Source organism: Sorghum bicolor, chromosome 2, assembly GCF_000003195.3.
Source record: "Sorghum bicolor cultivar BTx623 chromosome 2, Sorghum_bicolor_NCBIv3, whole genome shotgun sequence".
Classification (NCBI taxonomy): Eukaryota; Viridiplantae; Streptophyta; class Magnoliopsida; order Poales; family Poaceae; genus Sorghum; species Sorghum bicolor.
The window spans coordinates 4,672,096-4,693,018 of NC_012871.2; the positions used below are offsets into that span (position 1 = coordinate 4,672,096).

General features: G+C 42.6%; 4 protein-coding genes across 5 annotated transcripts; 2 read left to right on the top strand and 2 right to left on the bottom strand.

Moving 5' to 3' along the window:
• On the top strand, positions 267–1,625 carry LOC8060717 (non-specific lipid transfer protein GPI-anchored 2). Of its 2 annotated transcripts, none has more exons than XM_002459359.2 (3): positions 267–765; positions 868–975; positions 1,278–1,625. In XM_002459359.2, the coding sequence occupies exons 1-3, from the start codon at positions 369–371 to the stop codon at positions 1,415–1,417; spliced, it is 645 nt and encodes a 214-aa protein (XP_002459404.1). In that variant the 5' UTR covers positions 267–368; the 3' UTR covers positions 1,418–1,625. The 2 variants fall into 2 exon arrangements, with proteins under 2 accessions (XP_002459404.1, XP_021310448.1); XM_021454773.1 differs by having other exon boundaries at positions 1,281–1,625.
• Positions 8,901–10,335, top strand: LOC8060718 (non-specific lipid-transfer protein-like protein At2g13820). Its single transcript, XM_002459360.2, has 3 exons — positions 8,901–9,407; positions 9,491–9,580; positions 10,068–10,335. Exons 1-3 carry the CDS (start codon positions 9,062–9,064, stop codon positions 10,169–10,171), a joined length of 540 nt encoding a protein of 179 aa, XP_002459405.2. The 5' UTR covers positions 8,901–9,061; the 3' UTR covers positions 10,172–10,335.
• LOC8060719 (protein ANTAGONIST OF LIKE HETEROCHROMATIN PROTEIN 1) lies at positions 12,106–14,351 on the bottom strand. The gene is made up of 2 exons (XM_002461481.2): positions 14,051–14,351; positions 12,106–13,514 (listed from the first exon to the last, which is right to left on the bottom strand). The coding sequence occupies exons 1-2, from the start codon at positions 14,301–14,303 to the stop codon at positions 12,457–12,459; spliced, it is 1,311 nt and encodes a 436-aa protein (XP_002461526.1). The 5' UTR covers positions 14,304–14,351; the 3' UTR covers positions 12,106–12,456.
• On the bottom strand, positions 17,566–20,710 carry LOC8081182 (protein lingerer). The gene is made up of 2 exons (XM_002461482.2): positions 19,204–20,710; positions 17,566–17,954 (listed from the first exon to the last, which is right to left on the bottom strand). Exons 1-2 carry the CDS (start codon positions 19,986–19,988, stop codon positions 17,852–17,854), a joined length of 888 nt encoding a protein of 295 aa, XP_002461527.1. The 5' UTR covers positions 19,989–20,710; the 3' UTR covers positions 17,566–17,851.

A 20,923-nucleotide genomic window follows, 5' to 3' on the forward strand; every position in this document is an offset into this window, starting at 1 on the left:
GTGTGGGGTAGCGCAACTCGCGCATGCAAAACTTTGTTGTTCACTTCTCCTTATTAATCAATGCCGGCACTGCCGGATCTTTAAAAAAAAAACATATCACCTCTGAATTTGGATCATGTCGCTTAATTAATTAACAACATCCAGATCATCGATGAGAGCGCTGTTAGTAGGAAAGAGTAGTTCACCGATCCCAAGCCGCGAATCTACCACCATGCACCCCTATATATACCACACGAAAAGCCAGCCAGCCAGCAGAATCCACAGCCAAAGCAGCAGCTCAAAGCACAAACAAACAAGAAACAACACACACGTGCACAGGTGACCGGATCACAGGATCCCACAAAAAAAAAAGAGTTCGAGTTCCCGCAATGGCGTCGTCGTCGCGAGCAAGCAGCAGCAGCAGCTTGGCGCTGGCCGTCGTCGTCCTCCTGGCCGCGCTCCTCCTCCTCCTGGCCGGCCCCGGCGCGGCACAGTCGTCGTCGGCGCCGGCGCCATCGTCGTCGTCGTCGTCGTCGGGCAGCTGCTTGACGGAGATAGTGAGCCTGTACCCGTGCCTGAGCTACATGTCGAGCACGTCGTCGTCGTCCAAGCCCAGCGCGTCGTGCTGCTCCGCGCTGTCCGGCGTGGTGGCGTCCAGCCCGCGGTGCCTGTGCACGGTGCTCGGCGGCGGCGCCGCCTCGCTCGGCGTCACCGTCAACAGCACGCGCGCGCTCGAGCTCCCCGGCGCATGCAGCGTCGAGACGCCGCCGCCCAGCGAGTGCAAGTGTACGTATACCACCGCCGCCGCCTTTGCTCAGTGCGATTATTGATCTCTCTTTGCCATTGCCACGGTTGATTCAACGGCCAGCGACGTTGTCTTCCTTGCAGCCGTCGGGGTACCCGTGCCGTCGTCGTCGTCGTCGCCGGCCACCACCACACCATCCACAACGACTCCGGCGAGCCCAGCGGCGGCGTCTGTGCCAGCTGCTCCCGCTGGTACGTCGTATATATCTAACTGTTGCAGTGCTGAGTCGTACTTGTACAAAAATTGTACAGTAGATGTTTTTTCCTTTCTAAAAAAAAATTAATAAGTCCTTTCGACAAAAAAAAAAAGTAGATGCAACAGATACGTACGAGTGAATTGTACATTATTTGTTATATAAGGATTAATAGTAGTATATATATGAGTGTGAGGTGGATACGTATATAAAATGTATAAATTGTAGCAGATGTGTTAGGGGAGCTATAATAGCTGACGTGTACGTGTGTGGCGCTCCTTGTACCCTTGATGCACGCAGCAGCTGGAACTGGCGGGATGAAGGCGACGCAGCAGACCGCGGAATCCTCCGGCGGGAGCACCACCGGCGGCAAGGCCACGTCGGTTTTCCCCGTCGCCGTCGTCGTGCTCTCGGTAGCAGTCGCGCTACTCCATGCTTGATTAATTATTTCTGGATGTGCTTCTCGTCTGACGTACTCTTGTATATGGATGTATCCATTGCATCTTTGTTTTAATTTGGTGTCTTTTAATTGTTGCTGGAGTGTTTTTATCCAGGTCATGCGCTGTGTACAGAGAGTTGTGTATTCATAATTATTGTTTTGATCAGTAACAGTAATAATCAGGTTTATGCATGTCTTGGTTTTTCTTTTGTTCTACCTAGTCAACCATATGTTTTCCACACGGTGCAAAATAGTCACACTCCATTAGTTAGCAAACAAAAGAAAACTCTCCATGGTGTGGAACAAAATATAATAACAAACTATGAAAGGATCGATCGTAAATGCATCAAAGTTATCTACTGCAAAAACACATCGACAATACTACGCCATTTGACAACCACTAAGGTCTATCTGTCAAGACCACTGATGGTTTGAGGTTTTCTAGTTTCTAGTTTCTGCACGGGAACCCCAAGCAGCGTGGACTATAAAATGGACCAAATGGACATGGCAATGTCACACTGTTAAGAGCGAGTCCCACCCAGACCTCTAAACCAAAATTTAAGGGTTTAGGCAAAAATATAACTCTAATAGGGCCCATATATACTCAAGTCCTCCAATTAGGGACGATGATGCCCTCCAATCAACTCCCCTCAGGCCTCAATCCTAGAAACTCTCCCCGTGCCGTACTTGGGCCTTGTTTAGATCCAAAAAGTTTTTAGATTTTCTTTATTTAATAAATATTGTTCAATCGTAGAGTAACTAGACTTAAAAGATTCGTCTCGCGATTTACAGACAAACTGCGCAATTAGTTTTTGTTTCCATCTATATTTAATACTCCATGCATACGCCGCAAGATTCGATATGATAAAAAATCTTGAAAAGTTTTTTTATTTTTGGGATGAACTAAACAAGGCCTTGGGTGTTAAGTTATTTTTTTGGGAACATGGGCGTTGAAGTCATTGATCAGCGACGCATGATTGGGAACCCGTTAAATCAAAGTCAATCGTCGTTGAGGCCTAGTTTTCAAGATTTCCCGTCACATCGAATCTTACGACACATGTATAGAACACTAAATATAGATTAAAAAATAACTAATTATACAGTTAGGTTGGATATCGCGGGAGGAATCCTTTAAACCTAGTTAGTTTATGGTTGGACAATAATTGTCAAATACAAATGAAAGTGCTACAATATCGAAATCTAAAAACTTTTCGGATCTAAACGATCACACTCACACTATGCGTGCAAAACTAGACCTACAACTACATACAGATCAGAAGATCGCGTCCTTCTTAAGATCGCCAAAATCAATAGGTTCCATAGACAATGGGCACATCACAATTCTATTGTAGCTCCATGTGAGTCGGGAAAAAACCCCAAGGTGAGGCACGCGAGTGTCGATTCAGAGAACCAAACTCACGCCCGGCCACTGACACACCTGGCGAGCGAGCCAACCGAGCTATCTCGGTCCTCCACCATCCATCAAAACGAGTTTGCCCAAGCGCCTCATGATCCTCGGTGCCGTCTGACTAATGTGCCTCACACCATGCCGCTATCCACCAAATCGGGCCCCACGTGTGCTTGATTAGCGTCACGCGGCACCAATAGCTCCACATGAGGTTGAAAGAGAGGAATGTAGAGATCTGAGCAAAAGGGTGGAGAAATGAGTATTTTGGTGAACCCAAGGCTTGAGGGAGAAGTAGATGAAAACATTGAACCCAATGACTAGTGGGTTCCACGAATTTGAGGGCTGGGATATAGAAGCTATTGTTGGTGTTTATAGTTGAATTTGAGGGCTCAAAAGTAGGGAAAACTGAAACCCTAAGTAGGGGCTCTCATTTAGGGGCCATAGATGCATGGAGCTAACATTCTAGGCTACAAACACACACCATCAATGATAAGCTCAATCAACACTCCAATCCCTCCTCTTCCTCCTCCACGGTGATGCAATACTTCTTTCTCACTGGCCTTGTTTAGTTCCCAAAAAATTTTGCAAAATTTTTCAGATTCTCCGTCACATCGAATCTTTAGACGTATGCATGAAATATTAAATATAAATGAAAATAAAAACTAATTACACAGTTTGGTCGAAATTGACAAGACGAATCTTTTGAGCCTAGTTAGTCCATGATTGGACAATATTTGTCAAATACAAACGAAATTGGTACTATTCACATTTTGCAAAATATTTTGGAATTGTTTGTGTCCATTCCATTTCTCGCATGGGTACATGAGTTTATATCGAGAAGGAATTTTAGCACCCAGTTAACACTGAGGAACATAATGTCCCCTACACTGCAGCAACAAAATATCAGTGAGCTGATCCATTATATTAAGGGATCTCAAAGAAAGGACATGGAACGGGAAAGAACAAACCCATATTTATGCATGTTTACAGTAGCTCGCATAGGGCCCACTAAAATCAAGGTTCCCAAAATTGCAGCTAATATATGTGTCACTGATTGTAAAACGTAAATAGTAGCGTGTCATCGAAGTAGAATAACAATAATTGTTTTTTCTTGTATTTGCTGGAGTTTATGGTGATTCACAATAACTATGTTTTCAACTATAGAGTCATACCCAATCCTAATATTGTGGTACACCGGTCTATAATCTTTATGCAGAAATGGAGTATTCTTCTAAGGGAGAAGAAGAAAGGTTGGATTATGAAGACAGTGGAAAAGATTTCAAGACTTTTGGAGCAAAACGCCCAAGATTAGCGGTGTAGAAAGTTCAGTTTAGATCATTTGTAAGAATGTGTCAGGTGTTTTACGTTGCTGAACCCTTAAATAGCTGTTTTTACTAAACTTTCGTTTTCTATGCGGAGTGTGCTTTGAGTACTGTTTTGAACTGGTATTGTAAGCTGGTTTCCCAAGCCAACTTAAATGCTTTCTATAAAGCTGGGTCCATTGGTCTTTGGTTTTTTTTTTTGGCAAAATGTCCTATTAGCCCTATACCTAAGCACTCAAATACTTTAGAGTACTCCTATTGGCTTCAAGAACTCTATCCACCATTTTTTTTTGCGTATTACTCCATCCATACCGGGAAGAATGTAAGGCCTCGTTTAGTTGAAATTTTTTTGCAAAATGAACACTATAGCACTTTTGTTTGTATTTGATAAATATTGTCTAATCATAGACTATGCTCAAAAGGTTTGTCTCGCAATTATATATAAACTGTATAATTAGTTATTTTTAATCTATATTTAATGCTTCATACATGTGCCACAAGATTTGATGTGACAGGAAATCTGAAAAAAATTTGTAAAATTTATCAGGAATGTCTAGTCTAGATTCCCAAGAACGATCAGTGAAGGTGGAAAACGATACATGTGCCCATTAGGTTTCGTTCAGTTCTCAAAATTTTTTGTTTTGAGATACTGTAGCACTTTCGTTTTTATTTAATAATTATTATCCAATTATGAATTAAGTAGGCTATTGTGAGAGAAAAACACTGCTGGTTGGCAGAAAAATTATGGTTGATCAGACAATATATTGAATGCTCTATGTACCACAAGATTTGATGTGATAAGAAATTTTGAATTTTTTTTTATTTTTGGCTAAACAAGGCCTCTGCCATTTCGATTTGCCTGGTTTGAAGTTTTTGTTTTCCTTACCATTTTTTCTTTTAGGAAAAAATTTAAAGTGCTGTTTGCTTGGAGAAGAATCACACGCTTCTGCAATCGCTCCTCGGAAATGACAACTGACGCGGGTAGGCACAATAATGCCGCACAGATATCGAAGGCCTTGTTTAAGCCCTGTCTAGGCCTTGTTCAGTTCACCCAAAAATCCAAAATTTTTCAAGATTATCCGTCACATCGAATCTTATGACATATATATGGAGCATTAAATATAGATGAAAATAAAAACTAATTATAGAGTTTGCTTGTAAACCACGATATGAATCTTTTGTGTCCAGTTACTTCATAATTGGACAATGTTTGTCAAATAAAAACGAAAGTACTACAGTGTCCGAACCAAAAGTTTTTGCGAACGGCCTATAGTTCCCCACCCAAAATTTTTTCGTCCATCCCATCGAATCTTTGGACACATGCATGGAACATTAAAGTACATAAAAAAATAAACTAATTACACAGTTTGATTAAAAAACGTGAGACGAATCTTTTAAGCCTAGTTACTCCATGATTATTAGCCTTAAGTGCTACAGTAACTCACATGTGCTAATGATAGATTAATTATACTTAATAGATTTGTCTTGTAGTTTCCAGATGAGCTATGTAATTTGTTTTTTTATTAGTTTCTAAAAATCCCTCCCGACATCCTTCCGACACATCCGATGTGACACCCAAAAAATTTTCATCTCTAATCTAAACAGGGCTTTTAAGCCTAGTTAGTTCATGAATGAACAATATTTGTCAAATACACAGTTGGGTCGGAATTGACGAGACAAATCTTTTAAGCCTAGTTAGTTCATGATTGAACAATATTTGTCAAATACAAACGAAAGTGCTACTATTCCTATTTTGCAAAATTTTTTAGAAGTAAACAAGGACAGGGAATCTTTAAAAGTTTTTGAATTTTAGGTGTAAGTAAACAAGGCCTAAGTCACATTTTGATACTTCAAGTTCTATAAGTTTTCTAATACCGGGTCAACACCGTGCCTGTTGTTAAAAGCGGGCCGGGTCGTGGCGCCGGGCAGGCCAAGAGGTCGATCCAAGCATAGCTTACTACGTGTTTTGAGTCAGCACGGGCACGGTTGGAATCGAACTATGCCATACTTAGGCCCTGTTTAGTTTCTCACCTAAAATTTTTTTATCCATCCCATCGAATCTTTAGACACATGCATGGAACATTAAATATAAATAAAAAATAAACTAATTACACAATTTAGTTAAAAATCGCGAGACGAATCTTTTAAGCCTAGTTACTCCATGATTAGCCTTAAGTGCTACAGTAACCCACATGTGCTAATGACAGATTAATTATGCTTAATAGATTTGTCTTGCAATTTTCTGACGAGCTATGTAATTTATTTTTTTATTAGTTTCTAAAAATCCCTCCCGATATCCTTCCGACACATCCGACCTTTTGATCCGCTCAACTCTACCCACGCCCAGCAACCGTGTTCACACGAACACACATCCCTTCCAGGCTTCCTCAACAAGCTTGCCTTTTGCTATCCATTCGTCCTCATTCATGCAAAAATATGTCATTCGTCCTCATTCATGCAAAAATATGTCCTCATGATGTGCGTAATTCAAGAGATGACGAAGTTGCTAGTGTATGATTAGGATATATTAATTGATATTACTGTATTTGAAACAATTAGGAAGATGAATAAGGCCCTGTTTAGTTTCCTACCCAAAATTTTTTCATCCATCCCATCGAATCTTTGGACACATGCATGGAACATTAAATGTAGATAAAAAAATAAACTAATTACACAGTTTAGTTAAGAATCGTGAGACGAATCTTTTAAGCCTAGTTACTCCATGATTAGCCTTAAGTGCTACTGTAACCCACATATGCTAATGACAGATTAATTATGCTTAATTTGTCTTGCAGTTTCCTGACGATCTATTTAATTTTTTTTTATTAGTTTCTAAAAACCCGTCCCGACATCCTTCCGACACATCCGATGTGACACCCAAAAAATTTTCGTTCCCAATCTAAACAGGCCCTAAGAACTGTAAAAGCAACCTTGTTCGTTTGGCCGATAAGTCATGACATAAAGCTGTTTTGTTGTGAAAGAAAAATATTGCTGAATGACTGGTAGATTCGGCTCATAAGTTCCAGCGAATAGGCTTAGTTGCATATAATAATTACTGTCATGATGGTTATTTCCCTAATTTTATCTCGTGCATTAGTGTGAGTAACCAAACACCAATTCAACTCAACCAGACTAACCATCGGAAGCCTGGCTCGTAGAGACGGGTCATACTGGCCCTTACACAAACCGATCACGCCATTATCTTCCGAAACTACGTCATGTTTCTTTAGCGTGTGGTTTAATTTTTGATAGATATATTTATTCATGCTTTCTAGATATTAGTCGACTGAATCACTGAAATATGAGGTATTTTTTTAGCAATGACGCCCGTACCTCCTCCCACACGCTCGCACCCACACCTACGCCCCACCACCCCGACACCCCCATTGGAGTCGAAGGAGACAACCATGGGCCTCCCTCTCTGGCCTCTCTCTCTTCTTTCTTCTCTAAATCGTACGGAAGGGGTTCTAGAGACAGGCTGGAGATGGGCAGCTTTGGGTCTTGGGCCTTGTTTAGTTCCTAAAAAAATTTATAAAAAAAAATTAGATTTTTCGTCATATCAAATCTTACGCGTACTCCCTCCATCCCAAATTGTAAGTCATTCCAAGAATCTTGGAGAGTCAAACTTTTCTAAGTTTAACCAAATTTATATTATAAAATAATAATTATTATGGTACTAACTAAGTATCATTAGATTATTTCTTAATTATATTTTCATAGTATATTCACTTTACGTTACAAATTTTAGTATTTTTCTCTATAATTTTGGTCAAACGTGAAAATGTTTTGACTCTCTAAGATTCTTGGAATGACTCACAATTTGGAATGGAGGGAGTATGTATGGAGCTTTAATATAGATAAAAATAATAACTACTTATATCTATAATTTGTGATATAAATCTTTTAAATATAGTTAGTTTATGATTAGACAATATTTATTAAAAACAAATGAAAATACTACTATAGCTATTCTAAAAAAATTTAAAACTAAATAAGGCTTTTTATAAAAAAAATTTAGAACTAAACAAGGCCTTGGTGGTGGTAAAGGCAGCCAGGCCAAGTTGACCGGAGCAGGAGTGCGGTCCAAACTCCAAAGCAACAGCTAGCCGTGACGGGAGAAAGAAGGCCGTGGGCCGTGTCGTGCTGCAGTTCACGCGCGCATCGCTCCTAACTTTTTAACTGAAATGGAAGAATTTGAAAGAAAGAAAAAAAAAACGGATTAGTTCCCGGCTTCGTGGGCCTGTGTCGTCCCTGATGGCTTTCTAAGTTGAGTTGAACTTAAACGCATGTAGAGCTTTCTAAGTTCAGTCACATGTCTTAAGTTTGTTTTTCCTTATGTATATGAAGTTATAAACAGGTGATGAAACTATCGACGAATTGTTCTTTCTTCCTTTGTATAAGAAGACAGACACATGTTGACATGTTTGTGTACCATTCAAGAAGCTACACCTACCTGAATGTACATCAGACTGAAGTACAGCAAGTGTGAAAAATAACTCTTGATATGCCTACAAGCTCAGCAAGTCCTCATGATCACACACATATATCTTCTCAGCAGCACCATTACAAATACTCCTACAACGCGAAACTGACAACCAACCATGAATGAATCAAAGAATGAGTGGCTGGAGCTTTGAGACGAGCTTCGAGCAACCAAACCCTTGCATTCATGCATAAATAGGCAAGCAACTCTTTCCATAAATAGGACATTGCAAGTAGAGGCCACCAGGATTCACCACCATCGATCCCCAACCACCCGTGTGGCGCCTGGAAGAGCATGACAACCTTCCTGGTATAGTAGGATTCCAACAATCCGGCATCGCTACAGCATCTCCCTCCTTTCTCATTCAACGTCCATACAAACCTCGCCACCGATCCATCCAAAGTTTTCAACATCGCTTCGTGCAGCTCGGTGATGGCTGCACGAACGATGGGGATCGCCTCGGTGACGACCAGTCTGGCGGTGGTGCTGCCGGTGCTGGTGGCGCTGGCTTTCTCCAGGGCTGCGGCGCAGGGCAATGGCTGCTCCAGCGTGATGATGACCCTCTCCCCGTGCATGGACTTCATCTCCAGCAAGGCGCCGGAACCAGGGATCTCCTGCTGCTCGGTGCTCGCCGGAGTGGTCCAGACCGACCCCCGCTGCCTCTGCATGGTCCTGGATGGCACCGCGACGTCCTTTGGCATCTCCATCAACCAGACGAGGGCGATGGAGCTCCCTGGAGTCTGCAAGGTCAAAGCACCACCGATCAGCCACTGCACAGGCATGTCATGTCATGTCATCATCAATCAAATGCAAATCATTATCAATTTCTATTTGCCCCTTTAAATTCTTACCTGATTTCAGGCGTCCAAGGAGCACCTGCACCAACACCTTCCAATGAGGCAGCAACAGCAGAGGGGGAAGAAGTTGAGGCAACAGCAGATTCCCCAAAAGGTGAAGTCATTGGTAAACCTATATGTTCTCATTTAGATGCTTCTGACCAAACAGGAGTTGGGCTATTCCAATACAAAACAGAAGACCAAATTTTTATACGTCTGCAATGGTTAAAAGAAAAATATGGTTTGTTGCGCTGCAAAATAGATGACTTCTTCTGCTGCTTTAGGACTTCAGATGGACATGCAAAGAATCCTTTTAGCGTGTACCACATGTCCCTACATGATAAAACTTAGCAGCACTTCTAAGGTTACCTGCAATAGTTTGAATGCTTACAAATTACGACATTTCAGTGCAGCTAGATGCATGTAGTGGTTCTTTTATTTCAACTTGCTCGGTATACTAATAGGCCTGGTTTGCTGAAAAGCCATGGCTGAAAATACTGTTTGCTGATTTACTGTGAAAGAAAAACACTGCTGAATGATTGGCAGATTCGGCAGATAAGCTCATATGAACAAACCTGACAACAACATTTTATTTGATGCAGGATATGGAGCCTCAATGACGGAAAGCTCCACAAACTCAAAGAATGCAGCAAGTTTAATGGCCACAATGATTACTCCCATCTGTGTGTTGCTCTATGCCTTCTAAGCGTTCATACAACTTCAGTGGGAATTAGGTCTTTCCTGAGTCTTGACCATGTACTTAACCATGATTCTCGGCACATTTTTGTACGGTATGAGTTTCTTATGCGTCACAATTTCATCAAATTCAAAAATCAATTCTCAACAATTTCAGCGGCATGCATTCTACAAGCCAGTCTACCCAAAGGATTTACAGTTCTCAAACTTGTGGTATAAAGTCCAGAAAACATATCCTTATGGCAGCAGTCACTTAATGCTACGTGGAACTAGTTATCACTACATAAATAATAAAAGTAAGAACAGTGTCCATGGTAAACAATAAACAATCTTCAGAATAAGAAAATGAACTGTAGCATGGTAAATGTGGCATTGCCAGTTGATTATGTGGATTGTAGAGACTATCTCAACATTTTATTGCCCTGAACAAAAATGCCATGCTAAATTGATGAGCTGATTTTCAGTGGATACTGGATAAAATAAAAATACAGGATTATCAGTCTATACACAAATGCAGTTTTATTTTCAAACTTCGACGTATAAAAGGCATTTTCTCAGCAGATCACATAAAGTTCCCACCAACTAAAAACAGGAGGATAGGTTGTCTAATGGTTAGTCGATAAGGCTATACTTTATTGCTTGCCTTTGGTTCCTAAGAAATCACTGTTAGTTGAATGGCATTCTCTTGCTATTTGTGCTAAGGTAGGCCTGCAGAAAAGTATTGGATGCGTTCAGAGTCACCACAAACAAAAGTAACCAACCTCGTATGTGCCTGAGATGACTAGTACCACTCTAAATCAGGCAAAACTGTGAGTACATATAGTGGAATGGGCTTACTTCAATTTCATCTGACTGGAATCAACAGCCAACAGAAAAAATAATGCTCCTAAGTACCAATACCTAAAAGAACAGCATATAATAAGAAAGCCTACTGAATCAGCGCATCACCGATTTCCCAAGGCAACATACCTATGCATTTAGTAACAAATGTGCGCATTCAATCATTTTGGGGTAAGGATAAGGTACGTGAGCAAAAAATTTACAACGCCAGATTTGATCATGCCCTGACACAGCAAAAGAACAGAGGAGCGGAAGAGCTGGCCAAACCTTTTTCCATTTTCACCTGCAGCCTGTAAGTCCTTACATGTTATCTTGTTTTCTCTCTATCTATGCACCAGCAACCAGCATTCAAATGCTTTAAAAACATTGTTGGGAAGAGATTGGCAGTGAATTTAGAGATGCAGATTGTTGGAACATTTGAAAATTAAAATGCAGTGCAATGTAAAATCAGTAATGCATACTTAGCTTTTGCTTGAAAACTCGCAAGAGAGCAATAAAGATTATAAACGGTTTCACTTCATTGGATATTAGCATCTGTTTGAGCAACATTCTGATGAAATACTCATGGAACATTCATTCAAAGGATTTAAAGAGCAAAAGAGGATAAACAGTGATTCACAAAGAAAACTTATAGAAAGCAACCTCGCAGAAGCCCATATTATTTTTATGGAGTAAACTCATTTGCGAAAAAGTTTTCTGAAGCTAATTAAAAAAAACTCTTAAATATCGCTTGAAGCATTTACACAGCTGCATTAAAGAATATTCAATCTTTGTTATTGAAAGAAATTACAGATCATGATTGAGCACAATATAAGATAAGAGAACTATCATTATTGTACCTGTAACAGATTCCATCATCGCAATCCAGTTAATTCTATTATCTACTTGCTTATCAGGCTAATCATGAAATTAAACAGAAATTCAATTGATCTCATCCAAATCTCTTATAACTAAATCAAGATCATGCAATCTTTACTAGACCAATTTAATATATCTTTGTCGGGCTAAATAATTCATTCTATATCTGATAACACCTCTAGAGCTGCCTATTGCACACTTATCAGGGTATGGAACTCATGAAATCAAGTTCAGGCCCTCTCCAACAACAAAAGGTCTCATCATATAAATAGGGAAAAACATTCATGAAAAAAATATACCAGGTACCAGACCATTCATGAATTTTGTTACATTATGCAACATCATGGCACTCAACATGATGAGGACTGGCATTATCCTGAAGAACATAAACCCAAGCATGAGGGTTAGTCCTTGTACTTTTCCAGCCACCTATATTCTATAGTAATGAACCATTCCACTTCTAGAGAATCTTTACTGAATTGCAATCAGAAAGTCTCACACTCTCACTACAATAACAGAAACTAAGGGAAATTGCATAGGGAAAAAGGATTAATGATGCATCATCACAATCCCAGCAATACAGCAAGCTAACTTAGCTCAGTAGGTGAGATACTTGGAAGCTTCAAGGTGTTGGAGATGTGCTGTAATGCTTTCTCTCATTACTTTGCCATTAGGATCCACCTGCTCGCAGTTTTCTCGAGTATAGCCAGTATCATGATGTTCTGGAAGTTCAACACTCGGAAGCAATTCATCATGGCAGTCTATGAGTATGTTGTGAAGTAGACAGCAAACAAGAATTATACTTGGCAGCTTGTTCTTGTCAGGCCTCCACATGACTTTGTGTAGGATCCTCCAGGATCCCTTCAGCCGTGCCAACGCATTTGTTCCAAGCAGCCTTGCAGCTTTTTGGCGGACATTAAAGTTTTGCAATGGGGCAGACAGATTTTTTCCTTCATATGGAGTCATAAGCCATGGGAGGAGAGGATAACATGAGTCACCAGCAACGTATTCCCTGATCTCTGCACCCTCTGCTGAAACTTTGACAGAGCCATTCAGACGTTCCCCAGCTTCACAGAGCTTGAAGAACCCAGAGTATTTCATCAGGCGTGAGAATGTCATGCTGCCAGGCCAACCAGTAACAATATCAATAAACCTCATCTGATCATCAACAACCCCTTGCAGGAACATACTGTAGTTCTTTGCATGATCACACCAATCTTCAGATGACTCAACAGCAGGAAGCGTCATGGTTACGTGGGTGCCATCAACACCACCACAACAATTCGGTAGGCCATAAACTTCCTCCAGCACAGCTTTGATCTCCTCCAGCCTATCTTGGTCTGGCCATGACAGATGATGCCTAGCCCTATCTTCCATCGACTCGATAAACCTCCATGTCACTTGAGAAACAGTAGACTGACCCACACCAAAAGCAATCCCTACTGACACCTGGGAATCTCCGGACGCAAGCCTCCTCATGGCAATTGCCACTTGCTTCTCCACACTGAGCAGCCTCCCCTCAATGTTGATCAGCCCAGACGGTGGCCTTGAAATCAAATCTTCCCTAACAATGGAGCAGATGTAGTCAAAAGTACTCCTTGAAGTCCTGAAGAAGTGCCTGAATGCTTCCCCCTCATCTGTAGGCACAACATGTTCTGCCCAAAAGAGAAAATTGAAATTTAACCACACACAGCTCGACCAAGATCATTTCACATCATAACAGAATCATTAGTACATTGCGTGATTGCAAAATGCAAGCTCATAATTCCGCACAAAATCAGCCTAAAAGATTTAGCCTTTCGTCAAGACTCAAGACCAAGGCTGCCTACCCCCAAATCTTGGCACATTCACATACGGGCCTGTAGTCCCCAGAAATGAACAACGCTAAAGCGCGAACCCACACCCATCTGGGCAAGCGGCGTGCGGCGTGCCCGAATCAACAAGAGAGGCGCGGCGGCCGCCGTAATGCCCAGCTGGAGCGGCCGCCTGTGCAGATTTGGTCGAATGCAGCAACCCGCGACGAGAATTCAAGAAAACGCCCCGCGGCGGCCGCCGTAATGCCCAGCTGGAGCGGCCGCCTGTGCAGATTTGGTCGAATGCAGCAACCCGCGACGAGAGTTCAAGAAAACGCCTCTGCTGCGGGGCAGAGGAAGAGAAGAATCGGAGCAGATTGGGGTAGGTGTATACATACCTAGCTCGGTTTGTTGCTTGTTGAGGAAGGTGTACCACCACTCGGTGTCGAGAGCGCGGAGCTCCGGCGGCAGCGCCGGCGGCGCGCCCCGCACCCTGGCGACCTTGAGCTTGCCATCCTTGGATTTCTTCTTCCCCTTCTTGATCTTCTTCGTGATCTTCTTCGTGGGCGGCATCTCCCCAACCCCCTGAACCTCTCCTCCCCTTTCTCCTCCCGCTCCTCCCCTGCTGCAGTCTGCGTTCGCCTCCCCCATCCGCCTCCTTTTATCATGCCTCTCCCCTCCAGGCTCCAGGCTCCAGATTACCTGGCATGGTGAATGAGGGACTTCTTTTTTCTTTCTTTTTCCCAACGAGATCTTACCACCATGAGTCCATGACGGACTGCAAGTGGGACCATGAATTACGTAGGTCCACTTGTCATTGACCTTGTAGACTAATGCGTAGTGGTGCCCGTACACCCCTTATTTTCCCCTTTAGTTTATTATTATTTCCTCCGTTTTAAATTATAAAATATTTTGGTTTTCTAGATACATTATTTTCCTATGTACTTAGATATATATTGCGTCTACATACATAGTAAACAAAATGTATGTAGAAAAACTAAATCTAAGAATATTATATTTTTAGTAGTATGTAATAACTATTGCAGTAACATTATTTTATATTCGTCGTGCCAACTTTGGCACAAGGGACGCGCCTTTGATCTGTGATATAGCTGTCACGGGGTACATGGGACACGCCTTTGACCATGATACAACTGTAATGGAAAATAATTACGCCCGACAAAAATCCAGCTACTATGACATCATCGCAATTATAGCAGGATGAGTCACTGAACGTGATCTAGTTGTTGATGACCATGATCCAGCTGTCATGGCGTCAATGAGGACTATAAACATGGGTTGCCATGGCGTCAATGAGGACTGTAAACATCGATGATCATGATCCAACTATCATGACGTCACTGACATCCATCATGCTACTAGTCTGTTGGATTCATCGATGATCCAACTTTTATGGTGTTCTCAATTAATATAATTTTAGTAGTCTATGCGATGTATCGATGACTATGATCTAGCTATCATAGCGTCATCGATGGCCATGATGCTACTGGTATATAGAGGTGCATCAATGATTGTGATTCAGCTGTCATGGCATCAATAATCTATGGAATACGTGATGACCACAATCTAAGTGCCATGGCATCACCACTGAACGTAAGCCAATACTATATGGATCCATAGATAACCATAGTCCAGTTGTAACGGCGTCATGGTTCCTAGTCTATATGATATATCCATGACCACAATCCAACTATCATAGCATCGTTGATGGTAGTAACACTAGTAGTCTATGGGGTTCTTCTATGAGTATGATCCAACTATCGTGGCGCCACCGATGATCGTAACACTACTAGTTTATGGAATGAATGGGTGATCATGGTTCGGTTTCTATGATGCTACTAATCATCTATGGGATACATGATGACCATGAATGATCCAGTTCTCATGGTGTCATAGCCATAGTAATATCTAGGCATGCATACGATTCAAAATTGGTTTTATGGTACACAGGTGTGAAAAACTACATTATCAGAATAATATACTCACTAGACCCTGACAAAATTTGTTAAACCTAATAAAAATGATATTCATCTTCGTGAATAACCAATGCCTAACAAAGTTGTCGTCCTAGTGGTCTCCTTCTTTGATTATGCCATGGATGGTAAACATGGCTAAAATCTAGTTTTTGAGGTTTTTACCACGTTTTGGAGAAAATGGAAATGTCAAAGATATTATACTATTTTAGAAATTTATTGCTTTTGGTTAGGAATTTCCAAAAATATTATTATTTTTGTTTAGCCTCGTCTTACTTTAACCTACTAGTTTACATGTGTGTAGACCTCTACATATGATTTCTAATGGGTAGTAAAGCATGTTTGTTAGTTCAAAGAGAAGGTCAAGCATGTTTGAAGACTTTGCTTATCATTTCTATGTATGGTTTTGTATAACCTTCTTTTACTATGCATTATCAATTACCTATGCCGTATTCATTTTTGGCAACATCATTTTTTACATTTGTACGAAAAAAAAGAAAAATGCATTAGAGATTCATTAACTTTTGGGGAAGTGACATTTAGGTCCATCAACACTCAAATAGCATTTTTGGATCCCTAAAATTTTAAAGTGATTTTTGAGGGAGTGACATCTAGGTCCATTACCCTTTCGTTTGTCCCTTAGACCCAACGTGGCATGCGAAATACCATGATGCCTTGAGGGGGTGAATTAGACAACATTAAAACTAATAGCCAACTAAAACCTACTTATCAAAACATATGCAAAATACTTACCTAAATGTGCACTATGATTTTGCTAAGTGCTGCTATCTCTAATGCAAAGAGTTATGCACCCTAGGTTCCAATCCTATCAACTAACGTAGCAAGCTAGACTAGCAAAGGCACACAACCTAGAAAGCAAGTGTATAAATGTAAATGAGTTACAGAATGCAAACTCCCATTGACAGCTATTTTTTTGAGATATCGAGAAGCTCACGCTTCCCTCCTAGTCCTTGTTACCCTTGCAAGAGCCAAGCTCCTGATTGGTAGCTCTGTTGATAGCCTCTAGGCCTTTCCCACATTTTACATGGTTTGCGATTGAAAGAGGGGTCACGATATATCATCAGGTGGATAACTTTCGACTTGGACCGGTGGTCCCGATCTATTGTCAAGTGGAGATAACTTTTGACTTGGATAGAAAGTGACATACCGATCTAGCTTTAAATCACAAGACCTAAACCCTACAACCTTAGCCATGCCTTCTCTAGTTATTAACCATGTTACAATTCGTTGACCGTGCCACAAAGACTAATACGTACCTACAAATCGAAAAACACAAGTAAGAACTTGAAAAGGTAGAACTCATGTAAAGCAACAATTGCAGATGAATGATTAAGCACTCGAACGTGGAGTATCACAAACCGTCAACTTTTTGAAGACAAATTTATGTAAAGAAAAAACAATCAAAATCCTAACTTGAACCACAGTTAGTCTAGAGGTGATCAAGAACCCCTATTTGCAACCTAAGGCCCCAACACATTACAAGATCCAACGGTGTAAAATAATTAAAAAAAAAACAAAAAAAAGGGCTGCCTATTGCCCACGCGGCTCGTGTGGACGCGGGGAGCGCTGACCGGAAATGGTGGCAGGTCGGGCTCATCATGGGATCGGTGGCCCCTCGGCCAGTGATACTACCGGCCCATCGTTTTGTGAAATTAAAAGAGAAAAAAAAAGACACCGCGGCCCATTATTAGCGCCTAACATGCTACTGGGCCTCCAAGTCCCATGAAATTCCGAAAGTTACTGGGTCGGTCCTGGTGGACACACAGAATTCTGCTTCTGCCTTACAAAAAGATGTTGTTCCCCATCTCCCGAAAAGAAAAAACAAAACAAAACTTTTTTTCACGAAAGAAAAACAAAACAAAACCGAAGAATGAATTCCTCCCAATGAACACGGATGATTTTGTGCGCAATTCCAATTAATACATGAACCTCAGACTGAACCTTATAACAGATGAAACAAGGGCATACCAACTCAACAGTATCTGACTGCAACAAAGTTGAACTGCTCAACATTTGTCATCAGTTCCTAGTACAGCCAAAAGACGCAGGGACAAATCACGGATAACATTGGTCCCAGCACAGGTCATACATCCATTTCAGATCAAAATTTCTCAACAAGGAGAGAAGGATGGTTCATCACTTAACATATATAGGCTCTGCCAAAATCCAGGACGGAGAATTCAGTCAGGGCTTCAGTTTCACCGATGAGTCCAGTGAACCGATAGCCCTTTCACCAAACAGCAGCCCTTCGTTCCATTGGTGGTTGCTGCAGAGTTCCTTCTCACCTCTGCAAGACGAAATAGATGTACATACAAATACACTTGTTATAAATCCAAGAAACAACATCATGTAAAACTCTGACTGTGTGTGTGAATTGTGAAAGGTTTTAAATAGCGGGCTAAGGTGTTTAGCGGTTTATGTACAATTTAGCGGTTCATGTAGCGGCTAAATTGTACATGAACACAAATAGCGGCATCCTACCTCAAAAGGCTATAGCGGCAGCTATAGCGGGAGATTTAATTAAGTAGCATTTCAGGCTATCGGTCCATTCAGACATGATTACATATAGCTATCCTCCAAAATTTGCCTTGTATGTGCCGTACTAAGACTAACTATTATGCTTGGAGTCCTTGTCAAAATAAAAAATAAAAAAATATGCTTGAAGAAAGTCCAAAGGAACAAAAATTATGAACCCATTGCGTCCAAGAAACTGAATAGTTAGCAGACAACGGCGGTGGCAATACCTATGGTCCATCTCAATCTCACCAGGGATCCCGAATTCAAGGAGGAGAAAAAAAACATCACTGTTCGAGAGACAAATTCAGGGCCGGCAACAAATGATCGACAAAGATCGGGGACCCCAGATCCACGACCACAATCTGTATATCAATGTCATGTCATGGTTCATGGACCACAGAAAAAAATGGGCCGGTATTCAATCCATTTTTTTTCTGCATCCTGAGGTTGTCTGGGATCAATTGGTGTCACTCACTCACAGTCAGTTACAGGCTACCTGCTGCAAATACTTTACAAGGTGGAGCTCCCAAGCTAGAGCTTAAACTATTTGCAGGAATCATGTTGCTTTCAGGCTAGATGAAAATGAGATGTTGTTGCTGGAGTGAGTGGCAATAGACAGACCATGAACAATTGCGGTCGCGGCCAAAGCCGTCGCTGTTAGAGTAAGAAGGTTGACAATAGAATATGACCATGATCTTATCTTGTATCCTACTTCAAAAGCATTTCCATTATCTCTGAACAATAGTTAACAGTTAACAATTTATCATGGAACTAGTCCAAGGCACCTAAACCACTAGTCATAAGAAAGCTACCAACAATGATGATCTCAAATACTGACTATATAAAACTTACAAAATTCACCCAGCTTGAATGAAATTTGAATGAGCAACGAAATTTAAACCGCGCAATCAAAACAAACGGATACTGAATATTTAGCAGTTTCAGTAAATCAGTCACACAAACAAGAAGGAAACCTGATGTGCAGACTGCAGATGATCAGAAACGAGAGAAATTTTCACCTTGGCAGCAAGAGAGCAGCATCCTTGCACCCAGAGCAAGAGCTTGGGAGGAAGCAGCAGGCGTCCCCACCACCACCACCGCCGCCGGCGCCGGCGCCGGCGCCGGCATCGGCGGGGCTCTCGACGACGCGGTCCTCGAAGATGTGCGTCATCTTGGGGTTAGGCCCGCGGGCGATGACGCAGGTGTAGTCCTCCCCGGCGAACTCTTCCACCTCGCTCCTCCGCGCCAGCCTGGCCGCCGCCGACGACAGCGGCGACCGCTGCACGGGGGAGAGCAGCGCGAGCTGGGCGTCCCTGTTCTTGACGCCGAACTCGATCGGCGAGCCCGGGAGGTCCCCTCCTCCTCCTCCGCCGCCGCCGCCTGGTCCCCTACCGGTCGGCGGCGGCAGCTGCACCCTGAGTCGCATCCCGAGGAGCACCCTGCGGTTGTTCTTGCAGGAGCCCCGCTCTGCCTCCTCCTCCTCCTCGGCCACCAGCACGCCCGCCAGGCCCGCGGCGGCCGCGCTGCCGCCGATGCCAACGGACCGAGCGCTGCCGTTTCTCCCGCCGGAGGAGCAGGGAGCGTTCCTGGACAGCTCGGCCACGGAGACGGAGGCGGCGCTCATGGCGGCGGAGTCCGTGAAGAGGCTCGGGAACGACCTCGTGGAGAGAAGCCGAGACGCCGGCCTGCCGGTGCCGGTGCCGGTGCCGCCGTCGGTGAGCTTGGGTGTGGGACACGAGGGTGCTGGGGGATCACCACCGCAGCCCATTGCGGCGGCAGCTCTTCCTGATGCTTTCTTCAGCATTGCTGCAGCCAAGAAATTCAACCCGATCCTCTGTTCCAACTTGAGCCGAGCCTAATCCAATCTGAGCAGAGTAGAGTTGCAAGATATACGACTGGATGATTGATTGAAATCGATCCTAGCGAGCGAGTGAGGTGGACAAGAATCAGAATCAGACAGCAAAGCAAGCACGCAGCTCGTGGGATCGGTCGAGTGATCTGAGATTGGGATGATGAAACCGTCAGGTGGTCACGAAAGAGAGACGAACAGGGAGGGAGAGGGGAGAAGCAAGAGGCCAAACAAAATGATCAGACCAAAGAAATGATCAGAAACACACACACACACACACACACACTCACTCACACTCAGGTGTCAGCTAGTAAATCATAGAGCCATCCATCATCCTTGGCATGCTGCATCGGAAATCAGGGGACGGAAAGGAATCCAGTGCGTGGTTTGAGAAGATTGATCCCCAACTGATGACAGCAGAAAACGATGGATTACGAGAAGCTAACACGCAAAGGCCTGATCTGATTGATTGGAAAAATGTTGCTCTTTCCTATGGAGTTCAGTCAAGTGTGGGTCTCTCTCATGGTCACGCACACTGAGAGGAACACGCTCTGGTGAGTAGTGATGACCATGACAATGGTGTGCAGGGCAGGCTATAGAAGAAGCGTACGGGCTACCAGTCGAGACTGCGGAAGGAGATTGTGCTGCTCTCCCCGAGGGGGACGCTAGAATCCGAGGGCCTTATTTAAAGGCACCCTTCTCAAAACTAGGCCATCCACACATTCTTTATTTGCATCCATGCCCAGCGACAATAATTACAAATTTTCAAAGGTGGATAGCTACTCTCCATGTGAGCGACACACTAAACTACCTTTTGAGAGAGAGAAATTTATGTTAAGATTTTTTTAGACCCAGTTATAGACGCAGATGGAAGACGCTCACATACACGA